The sequence below is a fragment of the Mytilus galloprovincialis genome, chromosome 5 (genome assembly GCF_965363235.1).
Source record: "Mytilus galloprovincialis chromosome 5, xbMytGall1.hap1.1, whole genome shotgun sequence".
NCBI classification, from domain to species: Eukaryota; Metazoa; Mollusca; class Bivalvia; order Mytilida; family Mytilidae; genus Mytilus; species Mytilus galloprovincialis.
The window spans coordinates 18,629,300-18,650,604 of NC_134842.1; the positions used below are offsets into that span (position 1 = coordinate 18,629,300).

At 30.9% G+C, this 21,305-nt stretch overlaps 1 protein-coding gene across 6 annotated transcripts in view; it reads left to right on the forward strand.

The window, feature by feature from the left end:
• The window catches only part of LOC143075317 (nitric oxide synthase-like protein), a 92,605-nt gene extending 73,769 nt beyond the window's left edge, over window positions 1-18,836 (forward strand). For 5 of the 6 annotated variants that reach the window (XM_076250690.1, XM_076250692.1, XM_076250691.1 and 2 more), the window contains exons 11-27: window positions 6-200; window positions 641-738; window positions 1,297-1,441; window positions 2,168-2,272; window positions 3,033-3,082; window positions 3,500-3,788; window positions 4,281-4,425; window positions 4,928-5,006; window positions 5,629-5,825; window positions 6,704-6,873; window positions 7,711-7,921; window positions 8,636-8,723; window positions 9,397-9,530; window positions 10,292-10,449; window positions 11,113-11,304; window positions 12,183-12,338; window positions 15,835-18,836. In XM_076250690.1, coding sequence (XP_076106805.1) covers window positions 6-200; window positions 641-738; window positions 1,297-1,441; window positions 2,168-2,272; window positions 3,033-3,082; window positions 3,500-3,788; window positions 4,281-4,425; window positions 4,928-5,006; window positions 5,629-5,825; window positions 6,704-6,873; window positions 7,711-7,921; window positions 8,636-8,723; window positions 9,397-9,530; window positions 10,292-10,449; window positions 11,113-11,304; window positions 12,183-12,338; window positions 15,835-15,939 — 2,517 coding nt within the window. In that variant the 3' untranslated portion in view covers window positions 15,940-18,836. Of the gene's footprint in view, window positions 1-5; window positions 201-640; window positions 739-1,296; window positions 1,442-2,167; window positions 2,273-3,032; window positions 3,083-3,499; window positions 3,789-4,280; window positions 4,426-4,927; window positions 5,007-5,628; window positions 5,826-6,703; window positions 6,874-7,710; window positions 7,922-8,635; window positions 8,724-9,396; window positions 9,531-10,291; window positions 10,450-11,112; window positions 11,305-12,182; window positions 12,339-13,220; window positions 13,246-15,834 lie in introns of all 6 variants that reach the window. The other variant, XM_076250696.1, reaches the window with a different exon arrangement.
• Window positions 18,837-21,305: the final 2,469 nt, after the last annotated feature.

Below are 21,305 nucleotides of genomic sequence, written 5' to 3' on the forward strand. Positions count from 1 at the left end.
TTCAGGTTGTAGGAGCTACAATAATGGACCACCACGCGGCTTCAGAGTCCTTCATGAAGTTTATGGAGAATGAAATGAAACAGAGAGGTGGCTGTCCTGCTGATTGGGTTTGGGTCGTACCTCCTCTCAGTAGCAGCATCACTCCGGTTTTCCATCAAGAAATGTTGCTGTATAAACTGAAACCGTCTTATGAATATCAGGTAATTTCATGAAAAGAATACCTGTGCATTGTGTTTTTTTCAATAAATGACAAACACAAAAATATTCCAGTGTATTTATAACAAATTGAAAACAACACGTTTAATATTTTTATGCGTCCGAAGCGCTTTTCTGGATTTACCTTCATCAGGAACGCTCAAAGCCAAACATTTGAAATCCGTAGATGTATAAGTACCGAAACTGAATATACTATGTGTAAAACTTGAAGTTTAGAGAGTCTCTTAATTGATAAGAAATATAAACAAGATAAATGAAGTTTCGTGTATTTTCTAATGGACAATTGTTTTGACCTTAATAAAGGTTTATATTTTTCTTCGTTTTCATTGGTTTGTAATATTGGTGTTTTTTTTAACCATTTACCGAAGTAACACTCATACTATTTACTGCTTCTAACTTATTTTTGTATCAAATTGTATATCAGGATGAAGTTTTTAGAACCTATGTATGGAAAAAAGATAGAGAAAAGGGCAAAACAGTAGAAAAGAGACGAAGAAAGTTTGGATTTAAGGAATTGGCTAGGTTTGTAAAAAGAAATACATCAAATGCATTATTTAAAAAAAAAATCTTACTTATTCAGTTATATACATACATTTTTATAATCTGTTAGTACTAGAATCATTGTGCAATTACGCATTTGCCTAATCTGTCAAGGAGTATGTTTTGGTAAATATTGTTTATCTAGATTTTAATGCTTTAAGTGAAATAATGGAAGAAGAATTTTATGTAAAGAATCAACACTTGATTTGGTTGAAATGAAAGATGCTAAAAGTAAAATAACAAAAATATCGATATCAGAGGAAAATTCAAAACGAAATTCCGTAATCAAATGGCAAAATCAAAAGATAAAACACGCCATACGAATGGATAATTGTACTTGTTTAGCTTTATAAATATTTTGATATGAGCATCACTGATAAGTCTTATGTAGACGAAACGCTCGTCTGGCGTACTAAATTATAATCCTGGTACCTTTGATAACTTTGGCATTCCAACTTTCTTTGTTTTGTTTAGCATGACCATATATTTATAAAAGGAAATATTTACCATACGAAATCTTATTCTTTTCTATATTTTTAGAGCTGTTAAGTTTAGTGCTAAACTGATGGTAAAAGCATTGTCTAATCGTGTGAAATGCACAATTTTGTATGCAACAGAGACGGGGAAATCAGAGAGATTTGCAAAGACACTTTGTGAAATATTTAAGCATGCCTTTGATGCAAAGGTAAGGAACACTTTCATTCAATAACGCTTACAAATTATTAGTGAGATGTCAAATGAAACGTAAAATGTTAATAATGAATAAATACATGTGGTTATAACATTTTTTTTTACGTTCGTTTTTCATTACAGTACCTTCTTTTTCAAATTGCATAGTTTCTCATTGTTTCATAAAAAAGAATTAAAAAAAAATTGCCAAACTCCAAGGTAAAACTTAAGAAGGGAAATTCATACAACAGCATGCAAACTAGTAGAATCGATTTATTAATTTTGAAAAGCAGTAACCTAATGTTGCGTGTATTCATCACCACCGGACCGGAATCTCAGCGGGTGGATAATCTGTTCCCGAGGATTCTACCAGTCCGGTAGTCTAACAGCATGAGAACTAGGAAAATCAATCTATGACTTTTGAAGAGCGGTGTACTACTGTTACCTTTATTCATTCAAACTGACAAAATCTCGCGTTCAATCAATGTTATATGGTATCCATATTTCAGCATTAGCATTGAAAATATCAAGTCCTTAAACTCTTTCCGTTTCCGAATATATCTGAACATTTCTAAATAAGTGTTTTTTTCACACAAAAAAAAAATAACATCACGGCAGTTGGCGAATATTTATTGTTTGGTTTGTTGTACGCTTGTTAACTATTGTGTGTTTTTTTGTCTTCAAAATATTTACTAGAATGCATTATAGTATGAAAAGTATAATTAACAAACCTTCTATTTAGGTAGTTGATATGGCGGAGTATGACGCTATACATCTAGAACACGAAGCTTTAGTTCTATTTATTACCAGCACATTCGGAAATGGTGATCCACCTGAAAACGGAGAGGTACATAATTATATTAAACCCACCAAATTGCTTTAAACTTTGTAAAATATATAACACCGTTTATCATTGTATTACAATGTGCAACTTCTTATTTTTAAACTCTTACACGGCAAACAAATACTGTATAGCGGGTTATTTTCGCGGGGTGTAAATTTTTGCTTATTTTCTCGAATAGAACAAAATCGCCAAATAAATTCTGCCAATTTAAAAGTGTACATGCAAAGGTATTGATAAAAGTTTGAATCCGACAAAATAATAACCGACAAAATATTTCATATACCTCATTCAACGATAATCGCAAAATTTTACACCCGCGAAAATAACCCGCTATTTGGTATGAAAGATACCAAGAAACCAATCACAATCTATATCTGGAAGACATTTTCATGGAATTTTCTCAAATTGGTCACTTTAAAACATAAATTAAAGAGATTATAATGTAACAGCCCAAGAGCCATTTTTTGCTTAAGTTTTGTCTTATGTTATCTTACAGTAAAATGAATATTTTTTAATGAGAAATGTAACAGTGTTACAGAATTAACATGTGTAGTATTATAACAAAACAATTTCTCATCTGCACCGCATACAGAATATACTCTAGTAACTGATCTATCACGATAGTTATAATGTAATAAATGGTATGTTTTTAGATTTGAAGTATATGTAATTGTTGCCTTTTCGTATTCCCCATTTCCATTCTCAATTTTAAGCTTATTCATGTGAACGATTCATGCTGTAAACGGAATGTATATTTTTGTAGGCATTTGCTAAGAACCTTCATGACTTGAACGATGTTAAGAGTACAAAAAAGTGAGTAATGTGTTTTGAATGTTACCACACTAAATATGAATATGTTATAAAGTTCTATAAATAATAATTGTAATAGTATAATTAATCATGGAAAAACATCGAACTGAAAAATTAGAGAACCATATTAGGTTAAAGTCTTGGTAGGAAAACAAACGCTCTGTAATTTTCTCCGCTTTAAAAGTTTTGAATGTGAAAAAAAAAATTGATACATTTGCAATTGAATCACAGACCCTTGAAAAAGGTGAAACAACAAAAATATGGAACTTATAGAAAATCTTAAAAACAGAAAATCCCATATCAAATGGCATAATCAAAAGCTCAAACACATGAAATGAATGAATAACACTGGCAACTGTCATATTCTTTCTATGAAATTATTTCACGGCTTGACCGACCACTTGATTGTTTTGTTTTCAGTGGAGAAGGATTATCGACTCAGTACTTCAGAATGAGCACAAAAAGTGAATCAGAAGATAATCAACAAGTGGAAGATAAAATACTTGAAGAAGTGGGCCCTCTCAGCAACGTTAGATTCTCAGTGTTTGGATTGGGTTCTCGTGCATACCCTAACTTCTGTGCCTTTGCTCACTACATCGATAATATGATGAATGCACTTGGCAGCGAAAGAATATATAAAATGGGAGAGGGAGATGAACTCTGTGGCCAAGAAGAAACATTCCGACAGTGGGCAAAACTTGTTTTTAAGGTAACTTATTTTATCATTGGTATTTTAACAATGAGACCGACATTCAGATATGTTAAAACGGCAACAAATAAGAATTAAGCTGCCTTTATGAAAAGAATGAATCAAAAGTTTTGACAGTAACAGCAATAATATGTTTGGTATTTATGTTGTAATTGTATGACGATCTTTCCGCAACTTTGATATATTTGCTACTGTATCGTTGTTTTAAATAAGATCAAAATTAACCAATTCAAAGACGTTTAAAAACATTTGTAGTAATGCTAACAAAAACATTATAAGTTTCGTTATCAACATGTTTTATGAAGGTGTTTTCCCCCAATCGATTTATGACTTTTGAACATCTGTATATAACTGTTGCCTTTATATGTTTTCTCTTAGTCCTGTATAGATTTTTTTTTGTTTTCAACTCCTAGAACTATCTATAACGGTGTAACTTTATTGTGTTTGTAATTCTCTAAACTTCATAAAAAAAGATTATTATTATTTTTAAAGGCTGCTTGTGACACTTTCTGTGTTGGGGATGAAAATAGTATACAGGAAGCAACTGGTGCCCTGTCCAAGACAGACTTCACATGGTCACCAGAAAAGTTTAGATTAACACCATCAACAAACGAAACACCTTTATCGTTGTGTGAAGGTATCGTATTTTAGTACAATTTATTTTATTTAGAAAATTGGATTGCATATGTATAAAAAAATGTTAACCGTACGTCATTTAGCACATGCAATTAAGCCAATAAACAACTTATCTCAAATTTAAGATACTATGTATGAATTCAAATATTATTCTTCGAGATACAAAAAACAAAAGTAGCACGTACGTTATATTAATCGTGCGATGCTTCGTTTTGTGAATATCAGCGTCAGACAGAATGAAGTAAGGTTAAGAGTGTTTATTTGTCTATATCATGATGATTTTAAAAACAAACAAATGCAGTCACGCAGATCTACAGCTTGATATTAATATAGAAAACATATATTTTGGGGGGCAGTTCAATATAAAAATATTAAGATTTTGTGTCGCTGCCAATGCTTCAAATTTCCATCAGAGACAAATAGTAGCTCGTAAACAACTTGCTCACATGTAAACAAATCATAGCAATTACACCAGAACAATAATCTCTATTAATCTTTTCTAGCTTTAAGTAAAATGCACAGTAAAAATGTGTTATCATGCAGTTTGTCAAACCGTATTCAACTACAAGATCCAAAATCAGAGTAAGTAGTTTATTGGTTTATTGGTTAAGACAAGGGACTGAATTGTATTATTACTATGACGATTTCTTTTATTACGATGTTTTTTCAACACGTGACAATATGGAAATGATAAATTAAGGCGTCAGTAGTTGACCGATGTTCAAATCACAAGAGAGACAAGGAAGAAAAAGAGGTTTAAACAGAAACTGAGGAAACTGCTAGAACTCCAAAAACAGGAGCAATATAAGATTCACTTGCTGCATTGCAACTTAGAAGTTTTGACTTTCGCTACATTTATCATATTAGAAAAGTATCCTTGATAACATAAACAAACAAACATTGATGATGCTCTCTCCTCTATCAACAAATGTTTTCTCTTTTGTTTGACTTTGTCATATGTTTTTAAATGTTAATAGATTTTTGTCAACAACAACTATTCATCTAAACAGGGACAAATATTAACATACTGTTCTATGTTAGACAGGCCTGATGATAATTGACAACGATTAGATCCTCCTGAGAATGATTAAATATCGGATATGTCGACATAATTTTTTGCATCATTTAGGCTTGTTGTATTGTGTTCCACATTTTCTATAATTCGTAACTAGATCAGATTAAGTTCATTTTCTATTATATATAGACGACAAACTTATCTTGCAAACATTGATTTAGAGGGAAACTCAGCCGATATGAACTACAGTCCTGGTGACCACGTGGCTATTTTCCCTCTAAACTCCTCGGAGTTAGTAGATGGTATTATTACTCGTTTACACAATGCACCACCGCCTGATCAACTAGTCAAATTGGAAGTTATTCAGGAACTTACAACACCAATGGGTAAGTGCAGCATACCGATTGACTGTAAACAAACATATTATTGCGAAATACTTTATTTCGCGTTCAGCCCTTTCCAGCCAAATTCGCGGCGATTTAGTTTTCCGATCTCATTAGGAATACTATTAGTAGGTCACAATCGGTTAATTTGCAAACAAGACAAATCTATCCAAAGTTTTTGTTAATAAAGTCCGTATATTTTGAACATGCAGAGTGTAGTGTATTAGAAAAAAATAATTGTTTGGAACAGTCAAGTTTTCCACCCAATGAATCGATAAGGTTTGCTGTATTTCGCAAAACCATTCGTAATGTTGTGTCATCGGTGCACATCAATCTCGTACTATATTTGGCATTTTATTCGAGTGTAACTGATGGGTCTCTAGTAGACGTTACTCTCGTTTGACGTACAAAACTATAAGTCTCGTCTCTCAGACGAGTTTTTGTTTATTGTTTGAGATATTGCTTAATGACGTTGTTTTTTTGAATCAAATAAATTGTAGATACATTTGACGCTTGCATGAAATGTATAATTCTCTACCGCAACATGTTAATAAATGCAAAGATTTTTGTTTATTCCATTAACGTTATAAATTTTATTCTACTTGACAACTAACCAAGTTTCACTGTATTTGAAAGAAATAACGGCACGAAACACTACAAAACAAATCTGTAAAGGAAAAATAGTGTTATTCAAAATATAAATTTTAATATAAAAAAAGAGGAAATGAAAAATGGTTGCCAATGTCACCGAATGGCCATCAACGACAAGTGCAAACATCTATAACGTTTTGTCCTTTTAGAATTTGATTTACGTTATTAAGTGACATTGGTATGTGAAATTAATGTCGCTTAGATGACGACATATTTAAACTTCGTTTCAGGCACACAAAAGTCTTGGAAACAGTTTGAGAAAATCCCCACAGCCACGATGAAGACAATGTTCTCACGATTCCTAGACATAACAACACCCCCATCACAAGAGTTATTAAAACAACTGGTATCTCAAGCAACACGAGATAATGATAAAATTAAAATTGAAAATTTAGCAAACGTATGTACTACATAAATAGTAATTAATTTATTTTCATATATTTGAAGTTAAAGAAACTGTACTATTCTGTCTTAAGTTATATCTTACAATATTATCATTAATTTTCGTTTTCAACAAGTTGTGGCCATAGATGTTTTCCTGGAACAAAATCAAATGAAAAAACGTGTTAAAGCTTCCATGTCTTATTGATTCAATATTTGAAAAGAAATCAAAGTTATTAGTTTTCGTCGGTTCCTACCTAAATGTATGATAGTCAAGACAACAGTCATATTAATGGTATGATTTATTTAAGAGGGTGTTCATGGAAAAAAAAACAGACAGTGGATGGCACATGACATATTTTGTTTTCAAATTTGTTTTCGTCTATTTCATATCACAAATTCATTCTTTCTCACAGTTTAATCTTATTTTGTTATTAACTGCAACAAATTAAGAGAAAAAAAATACATAGAAAGCACTGAAAATTGATTGAAAAGGGGAGATAACTCTTCATTTTGTACATAATTTTGTTGCATTATTAGTGAACTTTAAAATAATTTTCTGAGCCATCCACTGTTGATTAAAAAATATCTTTGACATATATATCCTTTGTATGATATAAACATTGCATTGGAACCAAACATTCAGTGGGAAAAAAAATTATGTTGTACCACCTATATCATAGGATTTGCCTGATATTTACTTGGACAGCCTCTTAATTCGTTTACATATATTTCAAACCACATTGTACAACGCGTTCAAAACAGAATACAGACATGATTTGCATAATAAAATTAAGACCAAAAGTATACAAATGTTTATAGATTTGTTGGCTTTATTAAAATTTTATCTTTTTAGGACATTCATGAGTATGAAGATTGGAGATACGAAAAGATGCCTAACGTGTTAGAAGTTTTAGAAGAGTTCCCATCCCTGAAAATCAATCCCTCACTTTTAATATCTCAGCTACCATTATTACAACAAAGATTTTATAGTATAAGCTCATCGCAAAAATCATCCCCAGGAGAAGTTCATGCTACCATAGGTGTTTTGAAATATAATACAATGGGTAAGAATAATTGTATGTGATATGAGATTTAAAAATGGTGTTACGTAGAACTCGTGCATTACAGAAGATCGTACTAAGATGTTTTATATGATACAATGCATATGCTATATGTATAATAGTCATACAGTGTTGAAAATTGTAAAATTTATTTTTACGAATTTGTTTACCTAGTTCCTACAAGAACAAATAAATTTGATATTCTCCGGTTTTTTTTAACCCTACAATTATCATGTACTCTTTAACGTTTACTTTTTCACCCAACTGTTGAATTTGTTTTTTTTAATGAAATTAGCATATTAAAAGTCGACCGTGATTGGGACCCAACTTGAACTGTGAAATGAACACTAATTTGAATGTAACATTTCGCTCGAAGACGTACATGTATATTGTATTTTGTTACCTGTACACATCTATTTGTACTGTAAAATGATAGTTTGCAGAATAAATGGATGTAATGTCGTTAAAATGTTTTGAAAGATAACTTCACCTTTCAAATAGTTACGCAGCGAAAAAGACGACCTGTCATTAACGTGTTTCATATATCAAAAGATTGAATAATTATGTTTTTGTAACGCTTCTTAAATTTCCTGATGATATCTTCGAGGATAAACTGTAAAACTAAAGTAAAGAATTAAGGTTATTGAAATATGTATTAAAGAAATGAATCTTCGCAATAAAATGTTGTATGAAATATTGGTACATTAAATTTTCTAGATGGTGCTGGTGCACTTCATTATGGGGTTTGCTCAAGTTGGCTGAATACCTGTGATATTGGTGAAGAAATACCATGTGCTATGAGAATGTACGTCAACTTAATTTATCACATTTTTTCTCATTATGTCTGTTTGTTTTGTTCACACATCATTGTCAATATAATGGCATAGTTTAGTAGTACTACTCTCGTAGTTTAGTACTTTTGTGATTTTGTAACATACTAGTTAACCTGACGTATCCTATTCATTTGTTTTCAATTTGTTTGATTTGATGATCATGAATAAGGTTGTGTATTGTATTTACACCTACAATGGACATCTAGTCTAGAAGTACAACCTATACTTTTGATAAGCAGGCAGCTATATCATTAAACATCGTATATGCACTACTTTTAAAGTTTAAATCTGAGAATCATTTTTTGAACATATACTACATGTTTTTCCGTGATACTTGGACTAAAATACAAGGGGAACACATATGTGTTCGATAGAAGACTTGAGTTGATATTCTTCAGTAGGAAAAGTTTGAATGCACTAGACTTTGTAATTTCGAGGTAAAACTTACGTCAACAACTTCTTATTCTCAAACTTAATGCTTTTCCAAAGTAATCAAAGTCATAATCCTCATTTTAAGAAGAAACTAAATTATATAAATATTTTTCATATAAATAGTTGCATCACTATATGTCTGGAATATAAACGATTTACTACAACCAATTAAAGTATGACCCATTGCAATGCTTTCTTGTTCAAACTTTGTAGGGCGCCATTATTTCATTTACCAGACGATGCAACACTCCCTATTATAATGGTAGGACCTGGAACTGGAATTGCTCCATTTAGGAGTTTCTGGCATCAGCGTAAAATAGACAAGAATATGTTACCCGTGCCGAAGCGTAAGTTGAATAGTATCTACATTTGTTGTTTTATAACTTCGACCTGTTCCATCAGTTTATCGAAAGAGCCAACCAATATTACAAATTCCCTTTTACACTAAGTTGCTGTCATTTACTATAGTTTTTATACAACGAGTAGAATTTCAAGCGTAAATAAAGGCAACAGTAGAATACCGCTATATCGATTGAGAAAAAAAAACCAAATCCGAGTTACAAACTTAAACCGAGGGAACACATCAACCATAAAAGGAAAACAACAAAACAACAGAAACAAAGAAGTGCAATAAAATAACAAACGACAAATGTAACACTAGCAATACTAGTTTTGATATGTGTGATATTCCGATTAACGTTGAGGAGATAACAAAATAATTACTATCCCGCATGGTGAATTTTAAAATTCAAACACACGCGATTTTTTATTATTAATAAACCGAAATTTGGGGTTTTCGACAACGATACGTCCGGTCAACAACACAATAGCCCCGTAAAATGTAGACTATATTAATTATAGTATTCTTTTACACTTTAAAACAAGGAATTAATCCGATCAGATACATTTTATTGCTTTAAAATAATACGTAATATATAACAAAATACAGCCTCAGAATATGTATATAGAACAATTTGCATATATGTAGTAAAGCTAGCTATTTGTTTTGTTATTCATATAAAATACTTAGTAGTATTTATAATTGTTTTGCCGCTTTTGGTGAGAGTAACAAATTTTCAGTTATTTATTATTATTGTTTTTCTTTTAGATGGCGACAAGATTGGCTGGGGAGAAATGTACCTGTACTTTGGATGTAGAAAATCGGCTGTTGACTATATATATAAAGAAGAATTAGACAGCTGTTTACAAGATGACGTTTTAACAAAAGTCTACACTGCGTTTTCACGAGAGCCAGGACAACCAAAGGTAACGTGAACTACAAATGTTAAGTAAAATTTCATTAACTGACTTCGTTTTCAGTTTTCTCATACATTTAAAAAAAAAAAAACAACCAACGAAAGTAACATACAAATCGATCAACGATACCAGACTTACATATATGAATACTAGACGACCGTTTTCAACTACAGAGTGAATGTTTACCCACATTTCATTATACAAATGCCATGCTTTTGTCATAAAGTTATTCATCAGATCTTAAAGTAGGGATACACTAAATGATTTTGGACTCTCTAAATGTAATTGTTTGGAAACTTCAAGATTTCAATCAAAGATCTTAAATGAGGACATACTACACTACATGGTAAAACAAAATGCAAAGACAAAAAAAAATGTTAAACTACAACTTTTGATGAGTAAAACTTAGGCAATATGCATATCTAGTTCGTATCGTCCTGAATACTAGTATGCATCATGCATGTGGAATTCATATATCTTAAATAATTAATAATTTTCTGAATATGCATTTCATTCGCATATGCCATTAACATAAAACCTTTCTGAATATGTATGTTTGATTCATATCTTATTATCATATTATCGTTCTTAACATGAATGTAATGTGTATGCCTAAGCAACATGTTACGGTTTTAAATATGTTTTCATTGACAATTAAAACTGTCATTACAGACATATGTACAAGATATGATAAAGAAAAATGGTCAAGAGGTATTCGATGCAGTGTTTAAAAATGGTGGTCATTTTTATGTCTGTGGTGATGTACAAATGGCTTCTGATGTTACTGAAACGCTATGCAAAATAATCCAAGAGAAAGGCAAAATGTCAAAGGAGCAAGCTCAATCTTATATGCTGAAATTAAAGGTAAGTTGTTTTATGTTTCATTCAATTGATCGTACAATGGTGCCGACTCTAATATATAAGGCCGTTAGTTTTCTCGTTTGAATTGTTTTACATTGTCATTTCGTGGCCTTTTATAGCTGACTATGCGACATGATTTTTGCTCATTGTTGAAGACCGCGTGCGATGACCTATATTTGTTAATTTCAGTGTTATTCTGGTCTCTTGTGGATAGTTGTTTCATTGGCCATCATACCACACCATCTTTTTTCATGTCTACATGAATTCTGGTAAACAATACTCAAGTTACATTAAAGCACGTAAAACATATAAATAATATACTGAAATTGCAGTATCATTTGTAAAATTCAGCTTGCTGTCAATAAGGGACTAAAACAAAGATTCATGCTTTACAAAAAAATAGAAATAATACCACTGAATTAGTACATGGACATACTCCTCAAGCAAAAACAAATGTAATATTAAAGTCAAAAGATACTGCAATACGAATATCCAAAAAGTAGATTGAGGTGTTTTATTTACGTCAAATGACGAAATATGAAAACAAAAGACTCAGATAAATTTAGATAATTTACATTGCATGTCTTTCTGGCATTAGTTTAAAACAAATTATATTCCCCTATGCTCTAAATGTAGTTTTTTGCCACAAATCACGTGTTTGAAGCGTGTGTTAGACATGTTTGTAGCCTAAAAAGTATGACACAAACAAAAATTTAATGAAGGAGGATTTTATATTAATTTCCGTATATGTTTACACAACAAAAGAAGGCAACTTAACGTGATAATGTTTTTCAACCGTGTATCAACCTGAAATTTTTGTTTTTGTATATATGATATCATGTTTATAATTTTACGTAGTGATTTTATTATTGTATTGATAGGAAGCAAACAGATTCCATGAAGACATATTTGGTGTCTCTGCGAAACAAGAATTCACAGACAAAGTCAGAGATCAGGCAAAACGTGCATGGAAATATATTAATGCTACCAAACCTGTTAATAATAACAAGGAAGTCGCTGTGCCGATTCCGCCACCGGTAAGTTTTTTGTTTGCCAGTGATTGTTTTTCTAGTTTATCTTGACTTATGTCCCTTTGTACACCAAAAAATCATTTAAAAAAGCAGAAATATATACATAGAAATAGGTTTTTCTTGTATTAAAAACAAACCTTGATAAGTTGCTCACTGTCGCAGTATCTTAGCTTATCAATGTATCGAATACTTTATTCTTCTTGCAGTGCAAATTCCTCAATGTATGGTCTAGATAAGTCGCTTCAGATCTCAAATGTATTGCATGTCTAGTTTTTGTTCCTTATGTAACTTAATGAACAGGTAAATCATAAGTCTTTTTTATTTCCACAAACTAACTTTAAATTTCAGACTCTATCTACATGGTCAGAAAAGGTTAATAAATCATAAGTTTTCAAACTGTAACTATAATTATTACTTCCTTTTTCCAGTTTCACAAATTGAAATATAGGCATAAAGTGATGCATCCCAATATTCCGTCAGTTCGATGTTTTGAATTATTTTTCCACATATTCAGTTTCATGCCTTCAGCCTTACTGTCCATATCACTTTTCTTATGAATATGAAAGGACAAAATATAAAGCCTGACAAGGTATCTCAGCTATGCTTGCGGGAGATACTTTTATTCATTTAAAACAATTTCAAAAATGTTCACAGCAAGTTTTGATAACACTGTAACCGTATCCGATGACTACTTAGCAACAGGTTATTTACAAGATTAGTATAAATTATTTATATGATTGATAGAATTAAATGTTTTTAATCTCCTTTAAGAGAAAACAGAATGAATAGAATGTGTAAATTAATTTCCAAGCAGAGACTGTCGTCATGTTATCGTCTTTAAAATTGAACAGTTATAACACATATTTGATTTGTTTATTTTAATTAAAGGTAGCTTAACTGCACATCATGAATGGTAAACATGCATGCACCTTATTATTCTTTAATTCAATTGATATTTTGTTTGTAAAAAACCTCCCTATAATTTGTTCCCTATTTTTTTTTCTGTTGGTTTTCAATGTATTTATATAATTTCTTATTATTATATCAAACATTACCTTTCCCACATAATGTTTATAACGTTGTTTAGATGCATGATTAGCAGTTTAGATGCTGCAGATCGAATGTAGTTCCTTCGTATTAAATATAGTTACCGTTTATAGAATTTTAGCACACTTGCTTGCATATATTTACAACATTTTAGATCTACAGTGGTTATGTATTTTTTCAATGTCTTTTTCTACAAAGTTTGACAATTTTAAAAACTCGTCTTTTAGTAACATTCACGGTACTAATTGTTCTGCAGTTGATGCGTAGTTCATGATAATAGAACTGTGTTTGATTCTTTGTGCATAATCTTTAACATAAACCCTATGTTAGAACGCACAAAGGCACAAGTCGGCAGAGATTTTTATATGGAGATCAGTGTGTTGCAGATAGACTAAGTCCTAAGAAAGTAATAATTTTAAGCATGAAACAAAACGTTACAACTTTTCTCATGTGTTAAACAATCGTTCAAGATTGAATAAACTTTCCTTTTTATTTTGTGAATTTTATTTGTTGTTGATAATTGCTTTGCTTGCTTGAGGGAAAAATACACTCAACAAAGATTAATTAAAAATTGTTTCATTAATGCGTTATATCTGATCCTTGAATTTGTGTTGATTCTTAGTAGTCATATTCGTATTCTCGATCAAAAAGATACTATTTCACATTCATTTGTCCGTAAACGTTTATGGCATATTCACCTATTACCCCTGTCAGCCTCTTGATAATTGGCACATGTCTTGATCTGCCTATTCCATACCATGTACCACGTTTTCATTTTATTTTATGGTCTACTTTATTTTTACAGAAAACTTTTATTGTGAGCGGGATATGACCAATGACCAATTGCATGTGTTGTCAAGTGTTCCCTTCTGGTTTTTCTTCTTTTTTTTGTAATCGAATTTAATTACATCCATACAACTCCTAGGTTGAAGTGTCAATATTGCTGACACTTGACAAATTGAAAATACTATTTCTCCCATTTAATACGATATTTAAGAGCGTGCTGATGATTTCCGGGATAGAGGGTAGCTGCTTACAAAGAAGATATTGAACCAATATATCCGAGTGATGAAGTTGATATCATACCCTCGAATATGGAATATTTACTTTACAGATGACCAACAGATATGTCCTTCCTGTCGCTACCACAGTCTTTTACTCGAAAAATACTTACCGAATTAGACTTATCACCATGTTTGTGTTGACATTGAAGCAGACCGTTTCCACATGTGGATCAGGATTCGCATAGCTTTCCGGAGTATCTGAAATTCCTTTCGGTTTATGATTGATTTCGTGATGCTCCGTCTTATCTTTTTCTAACTGAGTTTTGTGTGCTGTTGTTTGTCTTTTCGTTGTTTTTTTTCATTGCGTTGTCAGTTTTTTCGACTTTCGTGTTCCCTTGGTATTTTCCGCCTTTCTTTTTCTATCTGATGAAACAGAGGAGGTTGTATAATCCCAACGTGTTGATAGGGAGATGATCTAACGTACTTACTTCTATATACTTTAGGGTTAACATTACTAAATAGGCCCATTATTAAGCTAACATACGAGTGCTGAAAACTTCTCGTAAATAAATGCGAATTTTCAGAGAACTACCATGATGCTCATCATATATTACATTAGGTACTTTACAATGAAGTTAACTTTTTTGTGATAGTTTCATTACCAATGACGAAATATATTCAGTTTCCAACATTGCAGCTTAAACGTACCCACATTGAACTTAGCATATCTTCAATATTTTCTATATTTGTTTCATGAGTTCCACTTCGAAGCATAAGATTTGAATGTTCTGCAAGTACTAAGTAGTCCTTCATTGATAAACAGCATAACACGTGTAATATTTATTTCCAATGTATTTCTATTTCATTACAGGATTGACAACTATTGTGATATTTCGATAACATTGTGTTAAATAAAGGCAATAGTCATTAATTGATTTAACTGAAACAAATTCGGGTCACAAACCAAACCTGAAAAAAACACATCAACTATAAGACAAAACAAAACAGACCAACAGAAACTCAGAACTGCTACAAAACAAACTACAACATATATAGCAAGGGGATATGTGATTGCAACTGTCATATTCCTTTTACATTAAACATTGACTTAAAATGAAGCTTTACAATATATCAGCAGCAGATTACAAAATATCATACAGATGTTTGTACAACTGAAATCATTATATTTGACAAGATAAATTGTTTCGATGCTGTTCATTATTTCAGGTTTCAAGGACCATTATGTATTTTGTCTGCATTCAATAACATTATTTCATTTCTTATTGCATTTTGTAGTATTCATGGACAATTTATTACAGTTGTTGCTACTAGTGGATTCAGTAATTTTAAAAATTTTACCACTATTGCATTTATAAAGTTTAATAATATGTAGCCATACATACATGTGTTAAAAACATATAACTACAACGTTTCATATTTTCTGTTCACAGGAGAAACGCTTACCACGTGGAAATCCTAAACCTCCAATGAAAGTGAGAACTAAAGTGATTAGTGTAGACTCTGAAGATGATATGTGGACCATTCCAGAAAATTAACATTGTTGCTCCTATTGACACTTTTACATGTTGTTGTATTTTTTACATTGCCATTAGTATTAATCATGTTATCTGTTGTATGTTGATTGTTATATTTATTACTTTAAACATTTTACATTGAGTCAATCATTAACTGATTCAATCAGATATACTGCATAAAATATATACTTTGAATTGTAATTGGTAAAATGAAAATATGCAAATTTACAAAACGTAATGCCCTGAATGATGCATATGAGAAAATATCAAATAGACTGAAAAAAAAGTATTGAAATTAAAATTGAAAATCACTGTAAAAAGGACAAGACTAGAAATTTGTCTCCTAAAAAATAAATTATATTTAAGCCGTTTTATCAATTTACTTGCACACTATGGTTTTACAAATATGTTATCGATATCTAAATAATTAAGCATCATACAAATAGGGATTTGTGTGATGCATGTTGTATTTGGACTAAATTAAACAAATCATATATGGTAAGATTTTATCAAGTTCTGCTCACTGAAAATTCAATTTAGTATGTTCTCATAATTTCTGGAAACTTATCGTCTCTTGTGTTTTTTGCAAAAGCCCACCACTGCCCTAATCAGACCCCTGCTGTGGCCGATCAGTTCCCCTAATAAGACCTCGTCTCTAGCCTATCATTGCCCCTCATTTGAACTCAGCTACAGCCTTCTACTGTCCTCATCAATCAAAATATAAATAACATCAAACGAAAAACTTTTTTGTTCTTTGGAGTTCTGTAATGAAATCCTCTGCAATAGGCATTATACATTAAACATATTATTTTTAATATTGTGATTTAGTTGTGAAGATGTAACTGTAATTTTCTACAAAATGAACTATTAGTGCTGAAACGTTGTTATTGTGTCATTTTTCCATACAAAGTGTATAAATCATACCTGATTTAAAGGTATGTATAACAATTATTTTCGGTCCTGTATGCATTTAAATAGGTTTGGATCAATTTGATAAACCTCAAATTAATTTCAAATATTCTTATTACTATTTCTCGCGATATTTACAGGTTTTATGTTTATCATTAATTTATTACTGAGATAGGTTCTACTCTATCCTATTGACAACGATATTCTTATATTTTTCTATTCTCGAAAATAAATTTTAATAAATGTTTAAGATATTTGAGTGGATATATAACGTAAATAGTTTAGTGGAGTGGTAAAATATATATTAAAATCTACATAACGCTTTCGTTAAAAAAATAATGTTTGTCCATATTCCAAATATAGAATTAATTACGTTTCACACGTTGATTAAACATAAATCAATATTTTTGTAGCAATGATCATTGGTTCACAGGTAACTAAAAATATAGAAATAAGCATTCGAACTGAAAAAATAAACAATTCTAAAAACATGTTATTTAAATTATATTTAATTATCTTTAGAGCTATATTGACATTTGGCTTTCATTGAGGCGGAAACAAGACCCGACACGATAGGACATAACTTTAACTGTTTTGTATCCGTTTGTTTTGTTTAAGGTGGTACCTAACACCTTCACTAAAATTAATTTGACTCGTTTGATTTTCATAAAATTTTTACAAAGTATTTACTTTGACCCTTTGACAAAAATATTAAAAAAAATCAAAAAATTTGAAACAACCATTTTATCAGAAAAATTACACTGGTTATATAGCAGTTTGACAAACACTTTTTTTAATCATTGAGAAGCTTAATATTCCCTTAACAACACAACGTAATTAAAACGTTTAACTGATTTTATAGAGTTATCTCCCTGTAGTGTTAGGTACCACCTTAAGCTGTTGATTTTATCATTTGATAACGGTCATTCAGATTTAAATTTTCCTTGGAAATCCATATTTTCGTTGTTTTTCTTTTTAATAAGGGGTACAAGAGACTATATTTAAAATCTTTATATATAATCTACAAAATTTACAATTGCAATGTGAAAAGTAAAATCACAAAAATACTGAACTTAGAGGAAAATCAATTCGGAAAGTCCATAATCAAATAACAAAACGCATCAAAAACGAATGGACAAGAACTGTCATATTCCTGACTTGAAGTACACCTTTTTGTTCCATTGAAATGTCATTGAAGAATCTAGTAGTATAACAGTAAATATTATTGTCAGAAAATGAAAACATATAAGGGTCTTCAGACAAATGTGTAATATTATCATTATCAACTGTATCACTCATCAATAACCTTTAACCAACTCTCAAAGTATTTCATTGGTTATTTTCATGTATTTCATCAGATATTCGTCTCCTGTACCATTGTATACATCCAACGTTAATCATCCCTTTTAAAATTTAATCCTCATTATAATGTGTATACAATCAAGAATTGATTATTTTTTTCGCATCGTATCATTTAATATTTAATGTAATAAATATTAGTGCAATACTATTTTGAATGCAAACATTTGTGATTTTGTAATTTTCAATAATATTTTTTTCTCTATATGGAAAAGACAAACTATAATAGTTTACCTGCTTCCTTATATACTTTATAATGAAATATAAATTAGGTTTTTTTTTACAGATGATTAAAGAGACATTGTAAACGCCTTTTCTTAATCTGTAAATTTCCTTCTGCTTACTAGTCAATAAGTAAAATATAGCAGTCATCAAAGTCATAAAAAAAAATGAGTTCCTGCAGGGAATATTTGTAATTGTTTTGTGTCATATTCCATTAGTCAGCATACTTATCCAACAAAATTGGTGAGATCATGATTAAACCAATAGTAACTTTCTGTACAGAACCAAGAACTAAAGTATCATATGTAAATTGTGCAGTATCTGTACTTGAATTTTGGTTTAAATTTTTAAGTAACTTTGTCTTTTTAGTAGACTATTTTTTTCTGCTTCTAGTGGTATATTTTCTGCAATAAAATTTCTTTAAACCATTTGATAGTTTTTTTCTTCCACAATTTGTCTTCAACACGTATGACTAGAAGAGTTAAGAGTGACAGGTTGTAGTAATTTGAGGCTGTGTTATTTTCCTTTTTAAATCTAATAGTGTTTGGGTGTACATCGTATCGACGTTCAGGTTTTTGTTTTGCAGTTTACATGTTGTAATGTACTATCATATTATTTTTATACCCCACCTACGATAGTAGAGGGGCATAATGTTTTCTGGTCTTTGCGGTCGTCTGTTCGTTCGTCCGTGCGTCTGTTCGTCAGTCTGTCCAGCTTCAGGTTAAAGTTTTTGGTCAAGTTAGTTTTTGATGAAGCTGAAGTCTAATTAATTTGAAACTTTGTACACTTGTTACTTATGGTATGATCTTTCTAATGCCAAATTCGATTTTGTACCCAATCTCACGGTCCATTGAACATGGAAAATGACACATTCTTGTTTATGTGTCTCTCAATCCTAAGTGTTCCTACGTTTATTTGTACTGTATTCCTGTCACGAAATGCTGTCCGTTTAGTGGTATGTTTCAAATTGCCATATCAGCAGGAAGATTGGCTAACAATGAAGCAATGTTCAGCCCACCATTTATTCTTACAAAGTCAGGAATACGACAATTTTTATATAATAGTTCGTTTCTATAAATGCTGTTTATTCTCTAATACTCTAATAGTTGATGTGTTTCCCTCGTTTTAAGTTATTAATTATGCCAATAAATACAATATTCAAAGATATAATCATAGTATTGAATTGGTAATTAAAGGACTGAAAAGTTTACTTGGATCATTTCTAAGTTCCAAGGCTCGGTTAACAGCATCACCGTAAATAGAAGGACGTGCTTACAGGTACACCAAACTACTTTGGTCAGATTGATGTCTCTTTGATATATTCCTCATCCCATTCTAAATGTTATTCCAAACCTAATATATTTATCTATTGAAGAATTTGATGTATGTACAGGTAAATGTGGGATAACGAAATCTAATTTACTTATTTACTAGTAATCCATAATTTACTGTCACTGAAATTCAAACGTCACTAAAACTCGGACTTGGTGAACCATCGAATTGTGATATATAAACACCGTAAGACGCTGCCAAAGAGACTTTTCTCGTCCAAAAAGAAAATTCATAATCGGGGAAAAAATCGTATCTTTTGTCGTTTGGTATTGTAAAACTTCAGTTTTTAAATATGGGAAAAAATAGTTATTCCCGTAATTATTTGATTGATTCAAAGTAAGTTTCTTTTGGTAAAGTCTGTAGTATATTTAGAGAATTCTTGATTATTCAACGAAAAAGATTATCAAGACAACGATCATATCTTTTGTTTTTTTACGGAATGATATGATGATTGAAAGGACAACAACAAATAATTTTTTTATAAATTATTACAAATGATGTCGAAAGCAGAAAGCACAAATTGTGCAGTGCCAGATAAGTTTCTATTAGAAAAGTGAACTGAATAATGAAATTATGGACTTGTAAGCAGCTTTCACTACCCATATATTTGAAGTAGTTTACAAATGTTTATAGCGAATCCAAAATTAATTATTTCATAAGACCAATAAGATTTTAGAAGGAAGTCATTTTTGCATACTCATTATAAGAAACTTATAAGTGATAAAAGACCTCACATATAACCGACGTAGATGCTTTACATTGTGATTTTCATCTAGCCTTTGTAGGGATGCAGTTGTAACTAGTTTTTCTACGACGAAGATCGTAAATCATTAAATGATTAAAGGCACAAAAATAGATTTATAGCATATTAATCTATATCATTAAATATAAGTTGATTTTTACCATCAATTCACAATTATTAGAAGGTGTCAATCTGACATTATCAACATTATAATCAATCATACTAAGTAAATCCTTTAAATCTTCTCAGACATACCATATTTACTGACAAATTTAATTCATGAAAGAATTGTATCCATCGATGAAAGTCTGTATTAACCCTTTATTAATATTTTTTAAAAAGTTAAGCTTTCTGTTTCTGTTTTTTTTCGGTTGTTTTTCTCTTAAAATTGATGTGTTTCACTCGGTTTTAGTGTGTAACCCTATTTTTTTTATCTCTCAATCGATTTATGACTTTTGAACAGCGGTATACTACTGTTGCCTTTATTTGCACCTTTTGTATTGTGATCTTTGTAAAATTATGTTTCACTTTCCGCACATTGGAAATCAAACAGTTTTTTTTCTTACAACGTAGCAAATACTGACCATGTTGTACAACAAGCTCTCTTTGTCTACACTTCACTTATTATCTAATCTTTATTAAATCAAACAAATTCTGTATACAAATTGATGATAATTAACTGATTGATTGTTGGTGTTTTAACGCCACATTTGAACGTCACTTTTAGGCTTTTTCGTGGCGGCTATTTGTAATTGGTGGAGGTATTCGGAGTTCCCGGTGTCCTATAGCCATTCTTCCCCCATGCCAATTTTTCCGGGGGGAA